The 19125-nt window shown below is 35.1% G+C and overlaps 2 protein-coding genes across 2 annotated transcripts in view; both read left to right on the top strand.

Moving 5' to 3' along the window:
- Positions 1-14492, top strand: part of nt5dc1 (5'-nucleotidase domain containing 1) — a 75201-nt gene extending 60709 nt beyond the window's left edge. The window contains exons 7-12 of the mRNA XM_073852916.1: positions 1838-2012; positions 2132-2229; positions 2880-3001; positions 6006-6185; positions 10345-10507; positions 12402-14492. Of these exons, the coding sequence (XP_073709017.1) occupies positions 1838-2012; positions 2132-2229; positions 2880-3001; positions 6006-6185; positions 10345-10507; positions 12402-12508 (845 nt within the window). The 3' untranslated portion in view covers positions 12509-14492. The remainder of the gene's footprint in view (positions 1-1837; positions 2013-2131; positions 2230-2879; positions 3002-6005; positions 6186-10344; positions 10508-12401) is intronic.
- A 668-nt stretch (positions 14493-15160) lies between these two features.
- Positions 15161-19125, top strand: part of dse (dermatan sulfate epimerase) — a 33928-nt gene continuing 29963 nt past the window's right edge. Inside the window, exons 1-2 of the mRNA XM_073816454.1 lie at positions 15161-15274; positions 17714-18181. Coding sequence (XP_073672555.1) covers positions 17760-18181 — 422 coding nt within the window. The 5' untranslated portion in view covers positions 15161-15274; positions 17714-17759. The remainder of the gene's footprint in view (positions 15275-17713; positions 18182-19125) is intronic.

Here is a 19125-nt window from a genome sequence, read left to right as displayed (position 1 = left end):
GCAAACGTTTGGGAACCCCTTGCAGAATCTGTGTAAATGTAAATAATTTTAACAAAATAAGAGAGATCATACAAAATGCATGTTATTTTTTATGTAGTACTGTCCTGAGTAAGATATTTTTTACATAAAAAAATGTTTACATACAGTCCACAAGATAAAAAAATAGCTGAAAATATTAAAATAAACCTCTTCAAAAGTTTGGGAACCCTTGGTTCTTAATAGTCTGTGTGGTTACCTGGATGATCTATGATTTTTTGTTTTATTTGTTTGTTTGTTTTGTGGTGGTTGTTCATGAGTCCCTTGTTTGTTCTGAACAGTTAAACTGAGCACTGTTCTTCAGAAAAATACTCCAGGTCCTGCAGATTCTTCAGCTTTTTTGAACTTTTGCATATTTGAACCCTTTCCAGCAGTGACTGTGTGATTTTGAGATCCATATTTTCACACTGAGGACAATTGAGGGTTTCAAACACAACTATTAAAAAAGGTTCAAACATTCATTGATGCTCCAGAAGGAAACACGATGCATTAAGAGCCGGGGGTTGAAAAGTTTTTGAATTTGAAAATCAAGGTAAATTGTAGTTCATTTGTCTTCTGGGATCTTCTGTTGCTTCCAAAGGGCAGTGTTAAATGGATTGTGTTTCCTTCTGGAGCATCAGTGAATGTTTCTTTGAATGAAACCTTCTTTAATAGTTTTGTTTGAGTCCCTCAATTGTCCTCAGTGTGAAAATATGGATCTCAAAATCATACAATCACTGCTGGAAAGGGTTCAGTTATGCAAAAGATGCTGGAAAACTGAAGAATCTTCAGGACCCGAAGGATTTTTCTGAAGAACAGTGCTCAGTTTAACTGTTCAGAACAAACAAGGCACTCATGAACAACCATCACAAAACAAAAAAAAGGCTCAAAAAAAGAAAAAGGCTCCCAAACTTTTGTAGGGGTTTATAATATTTTACTTTGGTCTTGTGGAATATATGTCAAGTCAAGTCAAAATTATTATATTATATTATATGTAAACATTTTTAATGTAAAATATCTTACTCAGTCAGGACACTAAATAAAAAATTGCATGCATTTTGTTAAAACATCTCTCTTATTTTTTTAAAACTATTCACATTTTCACTGCAACTTTTTTTTTCTTAGATTTTTTGTCTTGTTTCCAGCCAAAATATCTAAAAATTCCTAAATCAAGAAGGATTTTCTAGATGAGTAATAATTTAAAAAACAAGTCAAAATTAAGTATGTTTTTGCTTGAAACCAGCAAAATAATCTGCCAATGGGGTAATTTTTTTATTTTGCTTGTTCTAAGCAAAAACGCACTTAATTTTGACTTGTTTTTTCTGAAAACAAGAAAATATTTTTTACTCGTCTAGAAAATTCTTCTTGATTTAAGAATTTTTAGATATTTTGGCTGGAAACGAGACAAACAATCAAAGTAAGAAAAGCATTTTTTGCAGTGTTCACAGATTCTGCAAGGGGTTCCCAAACTTTTGCATGCCACTGTATACAATATTTTAAAACTCAAATAGAAAACAGTTAAAATGTGTCAGTTCTTTAAAAAAAATGTATTGTTTGTGTTTATTTCAACAAATTATTAAAAAGTATTATTTTTTAAATAATACAGTGTCATACCAAAAGATATTTTGATTTGTTTTATTAAGGTATCTACACTATATGTGTTATTAAATTTACATATTATTATCCATGATATTCTGACAATAAAATAATTCTTTAAAATGTTTGAAACTTGAAAGTTTCAATATAGAATATTTACCCTATTAGGAAAAGTCAAATGATTAATGTTTTTTTTCTGTTGTGTTCTTAAATATTTCATGTTTAGAGGACACAGGGACATATTTCCCCAGTGTGAAGCGCTGTCCTGGCCGTTACCTGCAGCCCTGCTCAGATGCGGTGAAGAGATGGTTGAGGAGCATTAAGAACAGCGGTAAAATCCTACTGCTTATTACCAGCTCACACTCTGACTACTGCCGGCTTGTGTGTGAGCACATACTTGGGTTAGTTTTATATACACCACAAATACACCATATGCAAAAGAAATGCATGAAACAATACAGCAATACAGAGAATTTTGGCATTCAGATATCTCCCTGCAAATAACTTCTGATTTTTACAGAACGGATTTTGAGGAGCTGTTTGACATCATTATCACTAATGCTCTGAAGCCTGGATTCTTCTCTTTGGTTCCACAACAGAGACCTTTTAGAACACTGGGTGAGGAGCTAACAGATATTTTCTTTGACTGTAAAATCGACTACAGTGGTTAGGCTGTATGTTGTGAGTACACTGCAGAGAGATGTTCTCTATTTATTGTCTTTGTATTATTATTCAGTCAGTTCAAACTCCAAATTCACACTTCTGCTAAAGCAGTTCCCTCTGTTCAAGAAGCACAAACTGAACTTTTTTTAACTTTTTTGAACTGAAAATTTAAATACATTTTGTTCCGAGATTTTTTATGGAGCCAGTTCTAAATTAGAAGCAGTCCTTGATTCCCAACCCAAGTCATAACATGCTTTTCATACAGTATTATGACTTTTGTGTAGCATTGTAGCATTTCTTTTACACTGTTTGATTTTCAGGGTTAAGTATAACACACTAATGGGAAACAGATACGCTGTAACAGTTTTTGCAGTTGGTAATTTTTATAGTAACAAGACAAGAAGTTTAACCTGAGACTTTGTGTGAGTTTAGTTTAAAAAATGTCTGCACAAATGTCCGGAATTTGTAAAAACTATACTGTAGAAAAACCAAATGTATTAACTATTACTGTATATAAGTATTTTTTATTATAGTCATTATGTATAGATGCAATTTATTTCATCAGTCTTAAAGTATAGCCTACTTTCTTATCTCTGTCTCAATAGTGGATGATGTTGAAGATAGTGAAGGACTGCCTTCTCTGGAAAAGCCTGGTTGGTATTCTCAGGGCAACTGGCCTCATCTGCATGAACTACTGAAGAGCATGACCAACAAATCAGAGCCTAAGGTAGGACAAGACTGATTTCTAGTCTTCGAGTCTGACAGCAAAAACTCATGTTGTGTAATATAAGGAGTCAAGGAGGCTTTTTGGCTGCTGTAGCATTTTGAAACCTACTTGAAATCCTTCAGGGTGATCTTCCCATAGGTATTTTGAGAGGATTTTGCTCACAGGTGTGTCAGATAAGACTTTTTCCCAACAGACATGGTGTACAGATTCACCCGTACAGAAAGGAACACACAAGAGAGCTCCTTGCACAGTTAATTTTGAGGAGCGAAATAACTGTGCAAGATCAATTCACAATACGAACATAAGTTCTATAAATAGGGGTTGGAGAAAAACATTGCATTTCTTTAATAATATTATTCTTTCTTTAATAATTCTGAATTTATTATCTGAGAAAATACATATGCTATTTTCTTATTGCATCTAATTGCAAATAGCCGCTGCTTTATTTTATATTTGCTTGTATTTTTGGAGCTATATTTTATCAATAATTAAAATCAAATTGGTCAGTAATTCTTAACATACAGTTGTTTTGATTTATATTTAATGTGTAATTATTTGTAAGTCATGAAAACTGCACAAATAAATTTGATATTCAAACTTATTAATTACATTTTAATAAAAAGAAAAGATGCTGACCAAGAATCATTTTAAAATTGGATCAGATCGTGAGGTGCCTAGATTCCCACCCCTTGTCTATAATGACCCAAATATTAAATAAGTATGTCATTGAGTTTCTCATATATTATATATAAATATATATTCAAGTTAGTTAGTCATATCTGCATTTACATTAAGCAGTTCCGTAATGACTGATCAAAAATATTATATACATACGGTGCCTACAAACGTTTTCAGATTTTTTTATGTCGACATTTATGTGATAAAAGTCGAGTCGACGTTGATTAGTCGCTTATGACATCATTAAGGAACAAATATGCCTAAACCTTGAACTGAGACTCAAACACCTTGTGCACAGCTATGGCATATGACTACATGGCTATAGCTTCTATAATAGCTCGCTTTTATCAGTTATTTTGTCTTTGGGTCTTTTGGGTATTTCTCACAAAATTCAGCTCATTCTAAATCAGATACAGATAAAGTAGCACTGTAAAGATTACATTTATATAAAGTCATCAGTGAGAGAGCGATTGTGTGTGTGAGTTAATTCCACCTGGCAGCATCTCTCTAGCCTAATAATAAAGCCGTGGATTTTAATTACTAAGAAATATATGCTAGAACTTTTATGGTATAGATGGTATAATCACACGTTTTATGGAGTGCTTTCGGAGTATGCATTTAATTATTTTTTTTTAGCTGTTTTGAAACCGATTGTGAATGTGGACTTCAAAGATTTCTTATCTGCATTCAATAGGACCAGCGACTAGTCGACGTCAAGCTTAAAGCGCCATGGCAGAGCATTAAAGTTGACTAGTCGTCTTGTCGGGTAGTTGGTGCAACCCCTAATTCATACCACTTGTTGCAATACCAATTCATGCACTTATGTTGCAGCCTTATATTAAACTGCTTTAAATGACTTCTTTTTTCCACATCAATGTACAGTCCATACACTATTATGACAAAGCAAAAACAGAATTGTCACAACTTTGTAAATTCATAAAAAAAATTAAATAAGTACATTGCATAAGTATTCTTACACTTAACCCTTAGCTGAAGCACATTTACAACCTCAAGTCTATTTGTGTATGATGCGACAAGCTTTGCACATCAGCATTTGGCAATTATCTTCCATTCTTCTACTCATCTCTTTACCTCTCGAGCTCTGTCAGGTTGGATGGGGACAGATGCACATTTTCAAGTTTTTTCAGAAATGTTTGATTGTGTTCAAGCCCAGGCTCTGGCTGGACGACTCAAGGACATTCACAGAGCTGTCTATAAGCCACTCTTGCTGTGTGCCTAGGGTCGTTGTCCTGTTGGAACGTGAAACTTCTGCCCAATCTGAGGTTTTGAATGCTCTGGACTGGATTTTTATTAAGGCTTATCTCTATATTCTACTGTGTTGAGCTTTTCTTCTACTCTGACGAGTCCCTCAGACCCTCCACTGAAAAAAAGTCCCACAGCATGAAGCTGCTACCAGCACACTTTACTTTTGGGATGGTACTCTCCAGGTGATGAGCAGTGCCTGGTTTCCTCCATACATGATGCTTGGAATTGAGGTTCATCAGACCAGAAAATCTTGTTTCTCACAGTCTAAGGGTCCTTTAGATGTAAACAGGTTAACATCTACAAGCAATATGAATGCTCCTGAGCTAAATTTCAACTGTCCCAGATAAGGCTATGAATACTTACCGTACGTTCACACGGGGCGTCAGCGTCAACGCTTGATGGAAGGCGTGGCTGAAGTTTGGCACTGACGCCATGGTCATAGCAGCGTCAGCCAATGAAAATAGACCGTTTTGCTGCTCTTGAACAGGACGAACATGATTCTCAACTTCTGCCGTGAGCAACGCAAGTGAAGCGTCGCCGACGGATCCACAATTCTTTTCGGCAACGCTTGACGTCACCCATTCAAAGTCAATGGGAAGCGTTGACGCTGCCGCCCCGTGTGAACACACCGTTATGCAATGGAATCATTTCAGTTTGTTTTTTATATATAAATTTACAAAGATGTTAAAAACCTGTTTTTGCTTTGCCATGATGGTGTATGGAGTGTAGAATGATGTGGGGAAAAAAGTAATTTAAAACATAAGGCAGCAACATAACAAAATGTGAAAAAAAAAATGAAGAGGTATGAATACTTTCGCAAGGCACTGTATATTTGTAGCAAAGCCATTACTATGTATGAAAACCTAAAAAAAGTTGGCTGTTTAAATGTTAATTTCATTTTAAGCATTACGTACTGTAGTAATGTTTATAATTGAAGTTATTATAAAACATTTTTGTAGCTAGAAATGAAATTATGATGCATATTGGTTGTAATGAATAAATGTGTATGTCTGTGTCTGTGCACTGATTTTTGTCCACGTGTGTGTCTTATCTGATGCAGGTGGTGTATTTTGGAGACAGCATGCGCTCGGACATGTTTCCGGCCTGCAGCTTTGGAAAGTGGGAGACTGTGATGATTGTGGAAGAGATGGAGGGGGAGGGTGTTCCACGTGCTAACGCAACCCCCAGTAACAGCCCCACCCCAAGTGAAGGCCCAGCAGAGAAAAAGGGCAAGTTTGAGGTGAGAGTGAAAGGCTGTTTCTGTTTAGTCAAGCTCAGGATCTTTTCCATAATCCATTTCAGGGGCACTGTGAGTTGGCATTATGTATGTGCTTGCCTATTTGTGGGACAAACTGAGTTTTTCTTTTATGCACTTTTATGCATCAAAAAATAATTTTTAAGAATAATACATATACTATATATTTTGTGATCTTCAATGTTTAATCAGAAATCTGAAAAAACAGCTGCATGAATCTGCTTACAATCACATGTTCTGTTATTGAGACACCACTGAGAGGAAATGCAGTTAGCAGAAAGGAGGAAATGGAGAATTACAGGAAAGATAGTGGATGTTTTTGTAAAAATGTGTTTATACAGCAGAAATATCATTTTTGAGGAAATCATTTTTTAGAAAGCTGTTAAATCACTTAACCCCTTAGTGTGTCATTTAGGGTTTATAATTCAGTTTTTGTGATGAACGTATTTTACATTTTCTTTTTACATTTTAACTCAAACTGTTTAATAATTTGACTGGTCTTTAAAAAGGTAACTTTGTCTAAAATGTTTATATATATATATATATATATATATATATATATATATATATATATATATATATATATATATATATATATATTTAAGAGTGACTAAAGCTATTCTGCTGAAGTTGTCCTTTAATTAGGAGAAATTAAAAATAATGTAAAACACATGCACCTAATTAATTTTCAGTATGTGTAAAAACTGAAGTTAAAAAAGTATACATTAGTAGAATTATGGATTTTCAGGAAAAAAGACTCTTTACACTTTACATTTTTACAAGACCAAATTAATATTTTCTGTTTAAATGTAAGAATCATTTAAATCATGCACAATGTCTTAGTGACACATTTTACTCACTTTTTACTTTATTTCTAAATTTTTATTTCAGTTTTAGTGACCCCAATGATAGTCACTGCTTATGCAATAATCGTATTTCAGTTTATGGACTATGCTTAATTTCATTATACTAATATTCTGAAAATCATTGTTTAAAAGGTTAAAAGAAGTTAATTTGTGTTGGGAAATTAACTTATTTACATCTCAGACTTGGATTCCTTTGTATTTTTTGATTCACTTTTCCCTTTTCTTCAAAAAGTCACACGGTCAGTATTACGCAAGTTTTTTTTCTGTCAAACTATGGGAATTTCTGACCAAATGCTTCCTTTTTTCTCAGATCAGAGAGTTTCGTTCTATTGAAGTCCTTCTGTATAGTTACATCTTTACAACATGCTGAGAGAAATTGTTTGCTTCAGATCTTTTATACTAGACATCAAATCGTGACCCAAGTCAAAAGCACATCCTTAAACTTTTTATTTCATTTCTATTTATTATTTTTATTAAGTCAATAATTTATGGCACAAAACGCTTTTTTTCTGGTTGACATTTTCTTTTCTTTTTTTTTTTTTTTTGCCTTGTGTAGATTTGTGTTGTGTGGGTTTTAAAAGATGAATGCATTTCATGAAACATGAAACTTGTCCATCTGCCTACGTTGTGTTGAATCTGCACCAGAATAGTGAAGAGTTAAATTGGATGCTGTAACAGAAAAGATATACATTTCCTACCTACTTTAAATGTTGTTTAGTAGTTAGAGTTATAGCCTTGTGGACAGCGCTTTGACATAGGTCAGTTTGTCCTGTCTTAACAGTAATAAATGATGTATAGTCAGTGGCAGTTTTTACAAAATAAATTGCCACAGGGTGATTATCCTCAAAAATGCCAAGCAGAATGGAATCAGTAAAGCAATAAAGTTACCAGATCAATCTTGTGGTTGGTGAAAAACATTATGTCCATTTTGGATCAGGACCAAATCGCTGTCAAATATGCCATTCTAGACTAACCTACAAGTTTTAGTTAATAGGTGAAATTGCCCCTCTTGCCAGAGTCTATTTTCTCTGAAGCATATTTTGATGGACTTTGATGGCTTGATCTCCTCTAGGATTCTTTACTGTTTAGTTGATTCTTATGGGAAGGTTTTTTATGAAGTGAGATGTAGTTTTAAAATTTGCTTTTTTAAAAGTTTTAAAAACTTTTTTTTCTTATTTTTTTTAATATTTAGTTTAGTTATGTATTCACTTTTACTGTTTATCACTTGTTTCTCCCCATAAATATATAGACGTGGTAACAGGACAGATGTTATAGGCCATGGGTCTTCAACCGGGGGTCCGCGGCGGTACTGCAGGGGGTCCGCTAATTAATGTTGGATCATTAATAATTTTTACTAAAAATAATTGTTTGTTAAAAAAATAGTCAAAACATCAAAGATAAAATATTAAAATTTAAAATTATTATAATTATTACATTAACAGTTTTAATAAAACCCTTGCATCCATGTGCATTCACGTGGATTTAAAATACATCAACGTTCATTCTACATTCTGTCAGATACAATTCTGGCGCCTCCTGTACTGTACAACGCGGCATACATTCACATTAGATGATAACTCAGCGGCAGAGTTCCACTCACACAGGGGCGTAATTTCCACTGGGGACACGCTTTTCAAAATCCCGTTTGTGCCCTCCCACTTTCAATTGGTTTTGTTGAAGTAATCTCTTGTATTGTAGAATGCACGCTCAGCGCCGCCGAGAGTTTCCCGCGATTGTTAAAATGAAACCAAAAGTAAAACGCGCACGCGCATTCAAAAGCAATTTTAATACCCCACGACTCCCCAATGTGCGCAAATTAGGCTACATAAAATATCTAGGCTGTTATTATTATGTGGGCTATGATAAGTTGTGCAGATGTCTATAGCTCTGTATCATGCTTGAAAAATTCGGTCTCTATTTGCACTTTGAATTTTGAAAGAGTAGCCTACTTTGATCATGCCTGCATTTTTTATCTACACGACTAAGAAAGAACTGTGTCATTTATTTTTTGTTATTAATTCTGTAGAAAGTACTTGCAGCCAGACAAAGCAAACGTCAGTTTGAGCAACATTTTTCAATGCAACACCGTTCTCAACAACCTCCCCGAGACACAAAGAAATAACGGACGCAATCGTGTTTCCTGTGACCACTGTTGAAAAAGACGGGTTTAAAAAAAACTCATGCAAACATATTACATTATTTCATTATTTTCATTACACTGCAAAAATGTTTTTGTCTTGTTTCCAGCCAAAATATGTAAAATTCTTAAATCTAGAAGGATTTTCTAGACGAGTAAAAATTATTTTCTTGTTTTCAGAAAAAACAGGCCAAAATTAAGTTATTTTTGATTAGAACAAATTTAATAATCTGCCAATGGGGTAAGAAAAAAAGTCTTATTTCAAACAGAAAACAAGATTATTTTTCTTACCCATTGGCAGATTATTTTGCTTGTTTCAAGCAAAAACACACTTAATTTTGACTTGTTAAAAAAAAAAATAAGAAAAGCATTTTTTGCAGTGTACATTTACTTAAATTTAAAGCAAAGTGCATTATGTCTTATTTTACTGCTGTTTGATAACCTAATGTTCAGGGGTAAATCTTTCAAATAAAAAAGTTCTGCAGAATCATGAGAGAATCGTGATCTTTATTCTAAGCAAAAAAATTGAGATTCTCATTTTATTCAGAATCATGCAGCTCTACATCACAGTAATATTAAATGTAAAGTTCGATTAAAATTAAGGCTGAAGTTCATGTAAATGTATAATTGTCCTCCTGACTAAAATTAAATGTAAAGTTCTATTAATTAAAGCTGAAATTCATGTAATTGTGTAATAGTCCACCTGACTGTATAGGGAAAATGCATGAAACTATAAATAATTAAGACAAATGTGAACAACTTAATAAACTGTCAGTGAGTCATGTACAACAACAACAACAATGTTCTGTCTTAAAATAATATAACTGATATGATTAATATCAGAGGCTATGTTTCACACATTTTATATCAGGGGGTCCCTGCCCCATGTCTCTATCACCAAAGGGGTCCTTGACTGGAAAAACGTTGAAGACCCCAGTTTTAGGCTAAATGCTGTATCACATAAGTCTCAAGTCTCTCCAGAATTCAGCATTGAGAGTGCTGAACTATGTAGCATTTTGTCTGATGCAGCACACATTGGTTTTTCAGAATTGACTGACCCTGTGGTTTTTCTCTCTCTCTGCCTCTCTCCATCTCTCTCTCTCTTTCTTTCTGTTTGTCTTTCTTTTAATCTTTTTCTTAGGATCAAGGAATGAAATCTCCTTCAGCTGTATCAAACCAATGGGGTTCATATTTTGTTGACATGCAAAAGAATGAAGGAGAGGAGACACGGAAGCTCACCTGGTGTTCCCACAGTATACACACATACAGCACCATGGCTATACCCAGCATTGAGGCTATTGCAGGTAAGTGTATTAAACCTAAGACTGGTACTAAACATGTTTCCATTTCACATTTTTCAAAAAAACAAGATTTCTTAGAATTTAGTACGCACCAATTTCTTAATATATAATTTCACCCCTTTCATTTAATGACAAATTTTCAGTAGCTTAGAAAGTAGAGTAGAGGCCTGGCAACACCAGTGTCATGGATCTGATTTCCAGGAAATGCATGAACTAAAAATAATGAGTATCTTGAATACAATGTACGTGAATATGGATAAGTTTAAAGTTGGATAAAACTATAAATGCAGTGCAGAATCTTAAATATTTCTATAATTCCTATAGTTTTATTTAAGGATTTAATTCACTTTTGGCTCCATTTTATATATACTGAACACGTCACTGAAGATAGGGATCTAATGAAAATGAGTATGATCTTTTGCAAAGTTTGGTGAATATACATTTCTAAATTGACTAAGAAAAAACCTGAAACTTACAGGGGACCTATTAGGATTTTTTTAACTTTACCTTTCTTTTAGTGTGTAATGTAGGTATTTGTGCATGTAATTGATCTGCAGTTTGTGCTGTAACTTTGCATGATTTTTCGATTGCGCCCCTGGTAACAGTTTTTTCAGTGTCATGCTCAGTATATACAGTGGGAGCCAAAAGGCTAAGATGAAAAACATAAAAAAAAAAATAAAAAAAAGTTTCAGGCAGTCTAATGCTGGTCACTGTGTCATATGTTTTTTTTACATTTATTTTAACATAAATCATATTTTAGTAGACAATTTGTGAACAAAGATAATAGGGTCATTTAAATTTAGCAAGAGTTTATCTGGATTTTACATTTTAGTTGAATCATCACTATAAAAACAATAAAAATTAGCCCACGATTCACTCATCCTTCAGGCATCCTAGGTGTTTATGACTTCCTTCTTTTAGACGAATCCAATCTGCTTTTTAGGTATGACCAGTTGGTGGAAGCTAGATTAAAGTGATTCTTATGTTTTAAATATTAATGTTTTTCTTACAAAACGCATTAATTTATTATGGATGGATGCACAAGAGGAACACCTGCCTATGCCATTGTAAAGCTTGAAAGTGGCAGGATAATTTTTTATATAACTGAACGGATTTGTCTGAAAGAACAAGGTCATATACACCTAGGATGCCAGAAGGGTGAGTAAATCATAGGCTAATTTTCATTTTTGGGTGATCTAACCCTTTAATTATCTAAATGTTTCCATTGATGTCTTTCAGCATAACAGGGTTATCACTTGATTTTGATGTTGTGTGAATGTAATGGTTAGCTGCTGTTCAATTTTTCTAGACTGTGGGTTTGAAGGCATTAAAACACAAGACCATGTAACATCAAATTAAATTGAATAGAACACAGTTTGCACTGAATTGAAAGAATCTGTATATATTTAATGAACAAATATCTAGATTGAAACAGTAACCCTACATTTCCTATAAAAATTATTTTATGTGTCTCTGCTCTTCATTTCAGCGTTTGCTCTAGTTTACTGACGTTATTCGGTTTTGCAATACTGACCCTTGTACAAAATGTTTATTTGTTTCTATTTGTAAATCCCTTACATTTTAAAGACTATTTTGACTTATTATATTGTCAGTATTCTATTTATAGAATAGAATAGCATAGGGTTTCTGAAAGAAGAAATTATTATTTAGTAACGTCAATAGTAATTAATTATTTTATTACTTTGATGTATACTCTTATTTGGCATAAACTGATGTCTTTTCAGTTGGTACAGTTGTCCACGACCATCTGGGGCATTTGTAGCCATCTCACTTTTATATATATATATAATAAAATTTTCAGTGTAAATATTTAATGGTACTATGACTGTACATATAGTTTGTTTTATAGTTACCACCTGTTTCATCTCTTTTCTAGATCTTCCTCTAGACTTTAAGTTCCAGAGATTCTCTTCAGATAAGCCCACCACAACAGGTTTTTACCCCAGACCTCCAGACTCACTGCTGAAATGGGAAGATAACTAGCCCTGAACCCTGTCAGCATAGACCAGGAGATTGTTTCACCTTTACGTTCTCAAGCTTCACCACAGAGCTAGACCATCCATTCGTCCAATCAGTGATAAAGCTGTGTGAATGTAAAACCCAGAGCACTGTCTGTGTATTTTTTTTCTTACCTCTTCCTGAATCACTACAGTATACAGTTGTATCTGTACACATGCTGAATAACCGTACATTAATCATTGGATGTAGAAGAAAGTCACAGTATTGTGTCTCACCCAGCGTTGTGCACTCACAACCATTGAAGTACTTTTAATGGTGTACAGAGGGAAACAAATAACATGGCTTTCCTATCAGCTGTGTGTGTTTTTTGTTTTGTTTTGTTTTGTTTTGTTTTGTTCTGTTTTTATGAAAGGAATGTTACATGACCTCAGAGGATTTGTTCTTGCAGCTGTTGTTAAATGCTTTCTGAGGAAAGCAGGCACAAATGATATTGAATATTCATGCAATCAAGAAACAGCCATGAGTTCTTTGCTCCTTTTGTGATTGGTTGATGTTTTGAAAGTGTTGTAACCTACACGTTTTGTAACTGGTTCAGTTCTAGGCCGGTTTTATAGAATAATGTAGTTTGTACTTTCCATCATTTGATTATGGTTTCAAGTACTTCAGTTTACTGTAATTTACTGTATTCTGCAGACGTTTCTGTGACAAATGGAGAAATAGACGTCATACTTCCAAGCGCCAGTACTAAAAGGAGTAGTTTACCCAAAACTAAAAAGTTGTTGGTATTTATTCACTGTCATGTTGTTCCAAACTACTGAGCTGTTGATGAAACATAAAAGCATTGCTGAAGAAGATTTATTTTTGTAGTGACTACATATGTTAAACTCTAAAAAAGACAGATAAAAGCACAAACTAGTCTATTTGACTCATGCTATGTTTCAAGTTTTCTGATGCCAAAAAAAGACATTTGATGTTGTTTACTGACCATTTTTCCCTCCAGTGAGTTGTTAACCATTGCATCAGTTAACCTAACCGATTTAGTGAGATGAACTCAAGAACTGGATCATTGAAGTGGTGGAAATGGTCTAAGTACGTGTTCACAATCAGACAATTTTTCACACAATTTTTTTAAATTGCAGACTCAATCCAGTTACAGCAGTTCTCAGGTTAACATCACACTGACAGGAAAGTTTATCATTAAAAAAAAGACTGACATTTTAGTTTGTTCCTTACACAAAACTATCAAAAGTCTTGAAATACAGCAAACAAGTCCTATGTATATTTTTTAGATCTGATTTTTTTAGTTTGAAGGAAAACAGAAGTTTGGAACAACACAAGGTGAGTAAAGAATGGATTTTCATTTAGTGGTGAACTTATTCTATGTAAATGCCTTTGGTTTCAGGTCTTCATTGTCACTGAATGAAGAGGGGTGATTTTTTTCTGTGTATGTAATGTTATCGTAACATATTGTGTAAAAAATATTGTGCTGTTGGGTGATAGTTAATGTAAACAGTCAGTTTCTGTCATGCACAGGACCAGTGTTGAATGGTGCCAAGCTTTACCCACCCATTTAGTGATTTTATGTGTCCGGGCACATCTCTCACCTAAAACATGTTATTTGTTTCATGTGTGTGCTGGCCCTGAGCTTTAATAATAATTTGTTTAAAGCAATGTAAGTGGAATTGATGTTTTTATGTTGAGTGCTCTGATGAGGTTTCTGCAGTGGTAGGCTGTAATCGATTTTACATAAAAATGGTACAGTGTTAAATAATACTCCTAGATAAAGGTTTTACAGAGGTGCCCAAAACTGAGTATTAGGTGACACTAGGCAGCTTCGTCATGGGTACAGAAATGTGGAAATCCTCATCATAAGCATGACCTATTTTTCTGAAATAAAAAAAGAAAATTGTCTCTTCTTCTGTATGCCGTGAGTAGCACTAGTGCTTGTTTATTGAAGTGCAGGGAAAGTGTTCATATGTGCAGATAAAATAAACAAGAAAAAATGTAATCAGTGTTGAAGAGATTTCATGTGTTGTTGCTCCGAAGTGCCACACTGTATTTGCAAATTATGCAATATTTGCTTAGTGCTAATGCTCACATTCAACAGCGTGTTAAATGCTGAGAAAATAGAAGATGGTAGATGCAAATAAAGGCATTTTATTATTTCAGATTTTTAATACAAATCCAGTAATATTCTATTTGGAAAGTTGACACTTAGGGCTTTTTTACATTTAGAATTTTGGGCTTAAATGTCCAAGAATATATACTGTAAGAGAAGAATATACAGTACAGAAAGCGCATAGGTCCTGTTATCATTTCTTGAATATTATGTGTTTTTGCCTACGCTTCTTAAATAGTCATTTGACATAAATAAGAACTATATCAAAGCAATATGTAAAATATGGTTAAAAATAAACGGGAAACTTTGTGTGTGTGTGTGTGTGTGTGTGTGTGTGTGTGTGTGTGTGTGTGTGTGTGTGTGTGTGTGTGTGTGTGTGTGTGTGTGTGTGTGTGTGTGTGTGTTGCTACATGTACAGTGTTACTGAAAAGGGAGAAAAAAGACCCACGGGGGAAAATGAATATTTCCCCTCCCTCTCCTCCAAACTGCACCTCCCTCCTCCAGCAGATGTGACGTTGGTTTAGTGACTTTCTTTCTGCGCAGCTGATTGCGGTTCTGCGCATCTACCGACGACAGACGCTTTCAGGCCCACGGATGCTTTCCATCAGGCATGAGACTCATGATTTCGGCGTTTTTTGGGAAGGTTAAGTTAACTCCAGTGGATCTGAAAGGTAACGTAACTCATAACTTTTCTTACGATTAGATATAAGTTGTGATGTTCTTAATGTTAAAGAGCGTTTTGAAGTCAAGATTCTGAGAGTGTAACAGTAAATCCTCACACGAAGTTAAACAAGTTAAAGATATTGTTTTCCTTGTTAGCTATTATGATAAATTGCTTAGTTTAAATGTTGTTTAGTTTTTTTTAATGCCTTAATGTTTTCGTAGATCTCTAATTTTGTTTACTTGCGATCAGTCAGTGACTTGCATTGAAAATTTCATTATTTTTTTATAAACAAAAAACAACAACTGGAGGTTTAACTATATAGTTCTAACGTAAAAAATCGGTTAAAGTCCATTCAAAAATAAATATCTCTATCTTTCAGCTTTTTTATATCAGATTTATAGAACGACATTATAAATGGCATTTTAAATTTTCCTTCTACTTCTTTAAGAGACAAGCTGGATTCAAACAAGCCTGATCTTTATATCTTAAGTGTGTGTGCTCAGATCCTTCACACACAGCTAATGCAAGCATTAGTTGTTTGACCATGTGTTTCCTAGCTGGAATGCAGAGGTTGAAGGGTCAAGGGCCACTGCTGTGACTTGCCCTATTTGGTTTCACCTTTCGTAAAAAGTTATCTGGAATCCAATGAGTGCAGTACCAACTGAAAGGAAATGATGCAGCTTAAATTGTGATTAGATCACTCATATATTGAGCAACAGAATTGAAGGATCGTATTTAAAGTAAAGGCTGGGTTTGTCTAAGTGTGTGTGTGTGTGTGTATCAAGACAAGGGTAATAGATACCGGCTGCACTGGACACGTCTAGACACCCCATAAAACTGGACCAGCTAATTTTCCATTTGACCTACAGTGTGTTAGTCAGTCTGCAGGAGGAGCAGAGAGCTCACATTCCTGCTCTTGGAAAGACATGGTTGTGGTTGGCTGAATATTAGCAAGTTCTGACTGTTCTTAGACACAACAAGCCTAAACGGCACTAATCAAAACAAATAAATAGTAAGCAGTCTCTGTGTCTGGACAGCTGTTGGTTGAAGATCTTGCTGATCTCATTAAATGTTAAGATGAACGTTAATTTACTTTCACCTTTCTCAGCTTGGTTGCCCACTCAGCTATAAGCAGGTTGACTTCCTCAAAAGTGTAAACACTGAGGCTTTGTTTGTTCAAACCAAGGAGGTCTGTTATTTCTGGAGAAAGCTATACATTAGCATTTCCATACATCTCAATGGCAATTGCTAGGTTAATGAATGACCTCCTTGGATATTTTATTTTGAACCAATTATTGCTTTAGAAATTTTGCGTCATGATAATGCTAAACAACAAAATGTACACGGTTCCAAGTTATATGTATATGTGTTGCTTGTAAACATTTTTGATCAGAATATGAATGACATTGATAGAGTGCTGCAAAGATTATATAATTTTGTAGGCCAAACCAGAAGTTAGCATTACCCAGTTGTCTTGACAAAAAGAGAATAGGATTTTTCCATTGGCTTTTGGATTATTGCAAAAATATTTTTTTTGTGGCCAACAAAAGTGTATTATTCTTACATTTTATTTCATCATCAAGTTACTCTACACAAACTAACACAACTTTCATTTTGAAGTTGAAATACAAGTAAAAAGCTAAAGCTATGCAATGGTCGCATGACTTCAGTGTCACCAATTTTAATCAATTAAAATATACAAGTTAGAATGTTTTAGTTAGAATAGTTTGAAAGAGTATGAGGATAAACAACAAAGCTGTTTGACATTTAAAGACATTTAATATCCCAGGCAACCTCTTCACCCGCCTTTTCCAAGATACATTAAAGATTAAAAAAATTACAAATTGGGTATTACTGCTGTATTTTATGTCGTAGAATAAAACGTAAAAAACTTTTGACAGTGAAATCGTTCAAAAATGCTAACTCGTTTCCGGAATTTTAGACTAATTTGTGCAGCACTCTCTGGAGAAGGATGATTCTTAGAACTAGATGGTGCAGATTCTAATAGCAGAGGCTCATACTGCTCCATGATAACAGCCAAATAGACATCATTGAGTCATTGCAGTTAGTGAGTTTAATCGGACCAGTGCATTGCAGGTTGTGGAGTGTTCTGGAAAGGCAATGATTTACATTTGTCTTCAGGAACAGTAATGGTTAAGATTTGCTCAGACTCTACTTAAACACTCCTTGATTATCATACAGACATGTTAACCTTTAAAGTTTTGACTAATCATGTTTTTGAGTGCTATATGAGGGAGCTTTCAGGCATGAGGTGTTTCCTGTGAGCCTGATGAAGAAAAGCGGCAGGGTGAACTTTCGTCTCCGTTTCATAAATGCGTAGAAACCCAGAGAGATCAACCCCACAGCTGGCTCTAATTACCGCAGGCATTCAGAGTCCGTAGTGTAACGCAAGGAAAATAACGTCTTTCTCTTTCTGTCTCCTCAGCTGAGAGGGAGCAAGGTGATGTGGTCTCTCCCTTTCTGATGCCAGAATGAGAACTTACACCCGTGGGTCACCAACTGTGTTCTTTATAAGTGCACTGTGGATTCTAGTATCCTCGGCTCTGGCTGAAGTGGACCCCAGTGGAGGCATTCCGTTCCTTGGAGGGAACTACGAGGGAACTCACCCTATGCTGTACTTCAGCCAGACAGAGGTTGAGGAACTGCAGCGGGTGGCAGTGGGGACGCACAAAGCTTTGGCCCGACAGATCCGAGAGGCTGGGGAGGCCATACTGGAGCGACCGGAGGAGTATCTGCCTCCGTGGAACCCTGCAGAGTTTAGTGCTCGCTGGAATGAAGTCTATGGGAACAACTTAGGCCTGCTCTCTATGTTCTGTCTGTTGTACCCGCACCGCGCCGGTGCACTGGACGTAGCCAAGGAATATATGGAGCGCATGGCTGCGCAGCCCAACTGGTAAAGTAGTGTGTGTGTGTCTGAGCTTTATGTATTTAATGTGTTTAGCCTTAAAAAGAAGCTGTGTCAATGTAATGAAGGTCTTCTAGTCATTTAGTATGCCAGACTTTAGCATTCTACGTTAACATGTCCGCCTCCTAATCAGACTGACACTAGTTCGAATCTCACCTGACATGACTTAGAGTGTGGTTTAGGCGGGTGACTATTATGGAGGCTGGCTAGTAAGAGCTTAAGTCTTGCATAGCCAGACCTTCAGACTGACAGGAGAAGGTCCTCTTTAAACGGCCAAGGCCTGCACAAGTGGCCATATGACTGACACGTAAAGCAACCAATAACATTTCGTTATGTATCACGTCATGTTTAGGGGTGTGGAAATGTCCCCACAATAACAGACCGGTGTGTAAAACTGTTGAGCGTATTTTAAAGATTTTGTGCTGCAAACTTTAAATATCCATAACTTTAAATTTAAATACTTTAAAATTAAATAACTTTAAAGGTCCAGCGTTTTGTTGATCCTGATAAGCGCTCCTCATCACAGCTGTAAACACAACAGCTTTCTTCTTTCGCGAGGGGGTTTAGCATCATGGCATCTTTGTTTTCAGGCGGAATGTTAAAGAATGCGACACATACATCTCCTTATGATTATAATAACATCTCTGTCCTGTCCTCAAGAGGCACACTAGAAATTAACACTTAATAGTTGTGGTATTTAGCATCCTCATTAATGTTGCCATCTTTAATGTCACTTGACGCTGAATTGAATCTTGCTCGGAGTGGTGCAAGTAAACCATTTACACTAGCAAGGTGATTTGATAGAAATGTGTCCTGTTTTTGAGTTAAAACATTCATTAGACCTTTGCAGTAAAGGCTAAGTACTAAAATGGTCCTAGGCAACAGCTGATGGATTTGTGAGGTATTTATTCACAGAATTGTGAAAACAAAGA

This window comes from Garra rufa, chromosome 13 (assembly GCF_049309525.1).
Source record: "Garra rufa chromosome 13, GarRuf1.0, whole genome shotgun sequence".
Taxonomy (NCBI): Eukaryota; Metazoa; Chordata; class Actinopteri; order Cypriniformes; family Cyprinidae; genus Garra; species Garra rufa.
The sequence above is the reverse complement of the archived record's forward strand: the minus strand, read 5'-3'. Positions and strand labels throughout refer to the sequence as shown.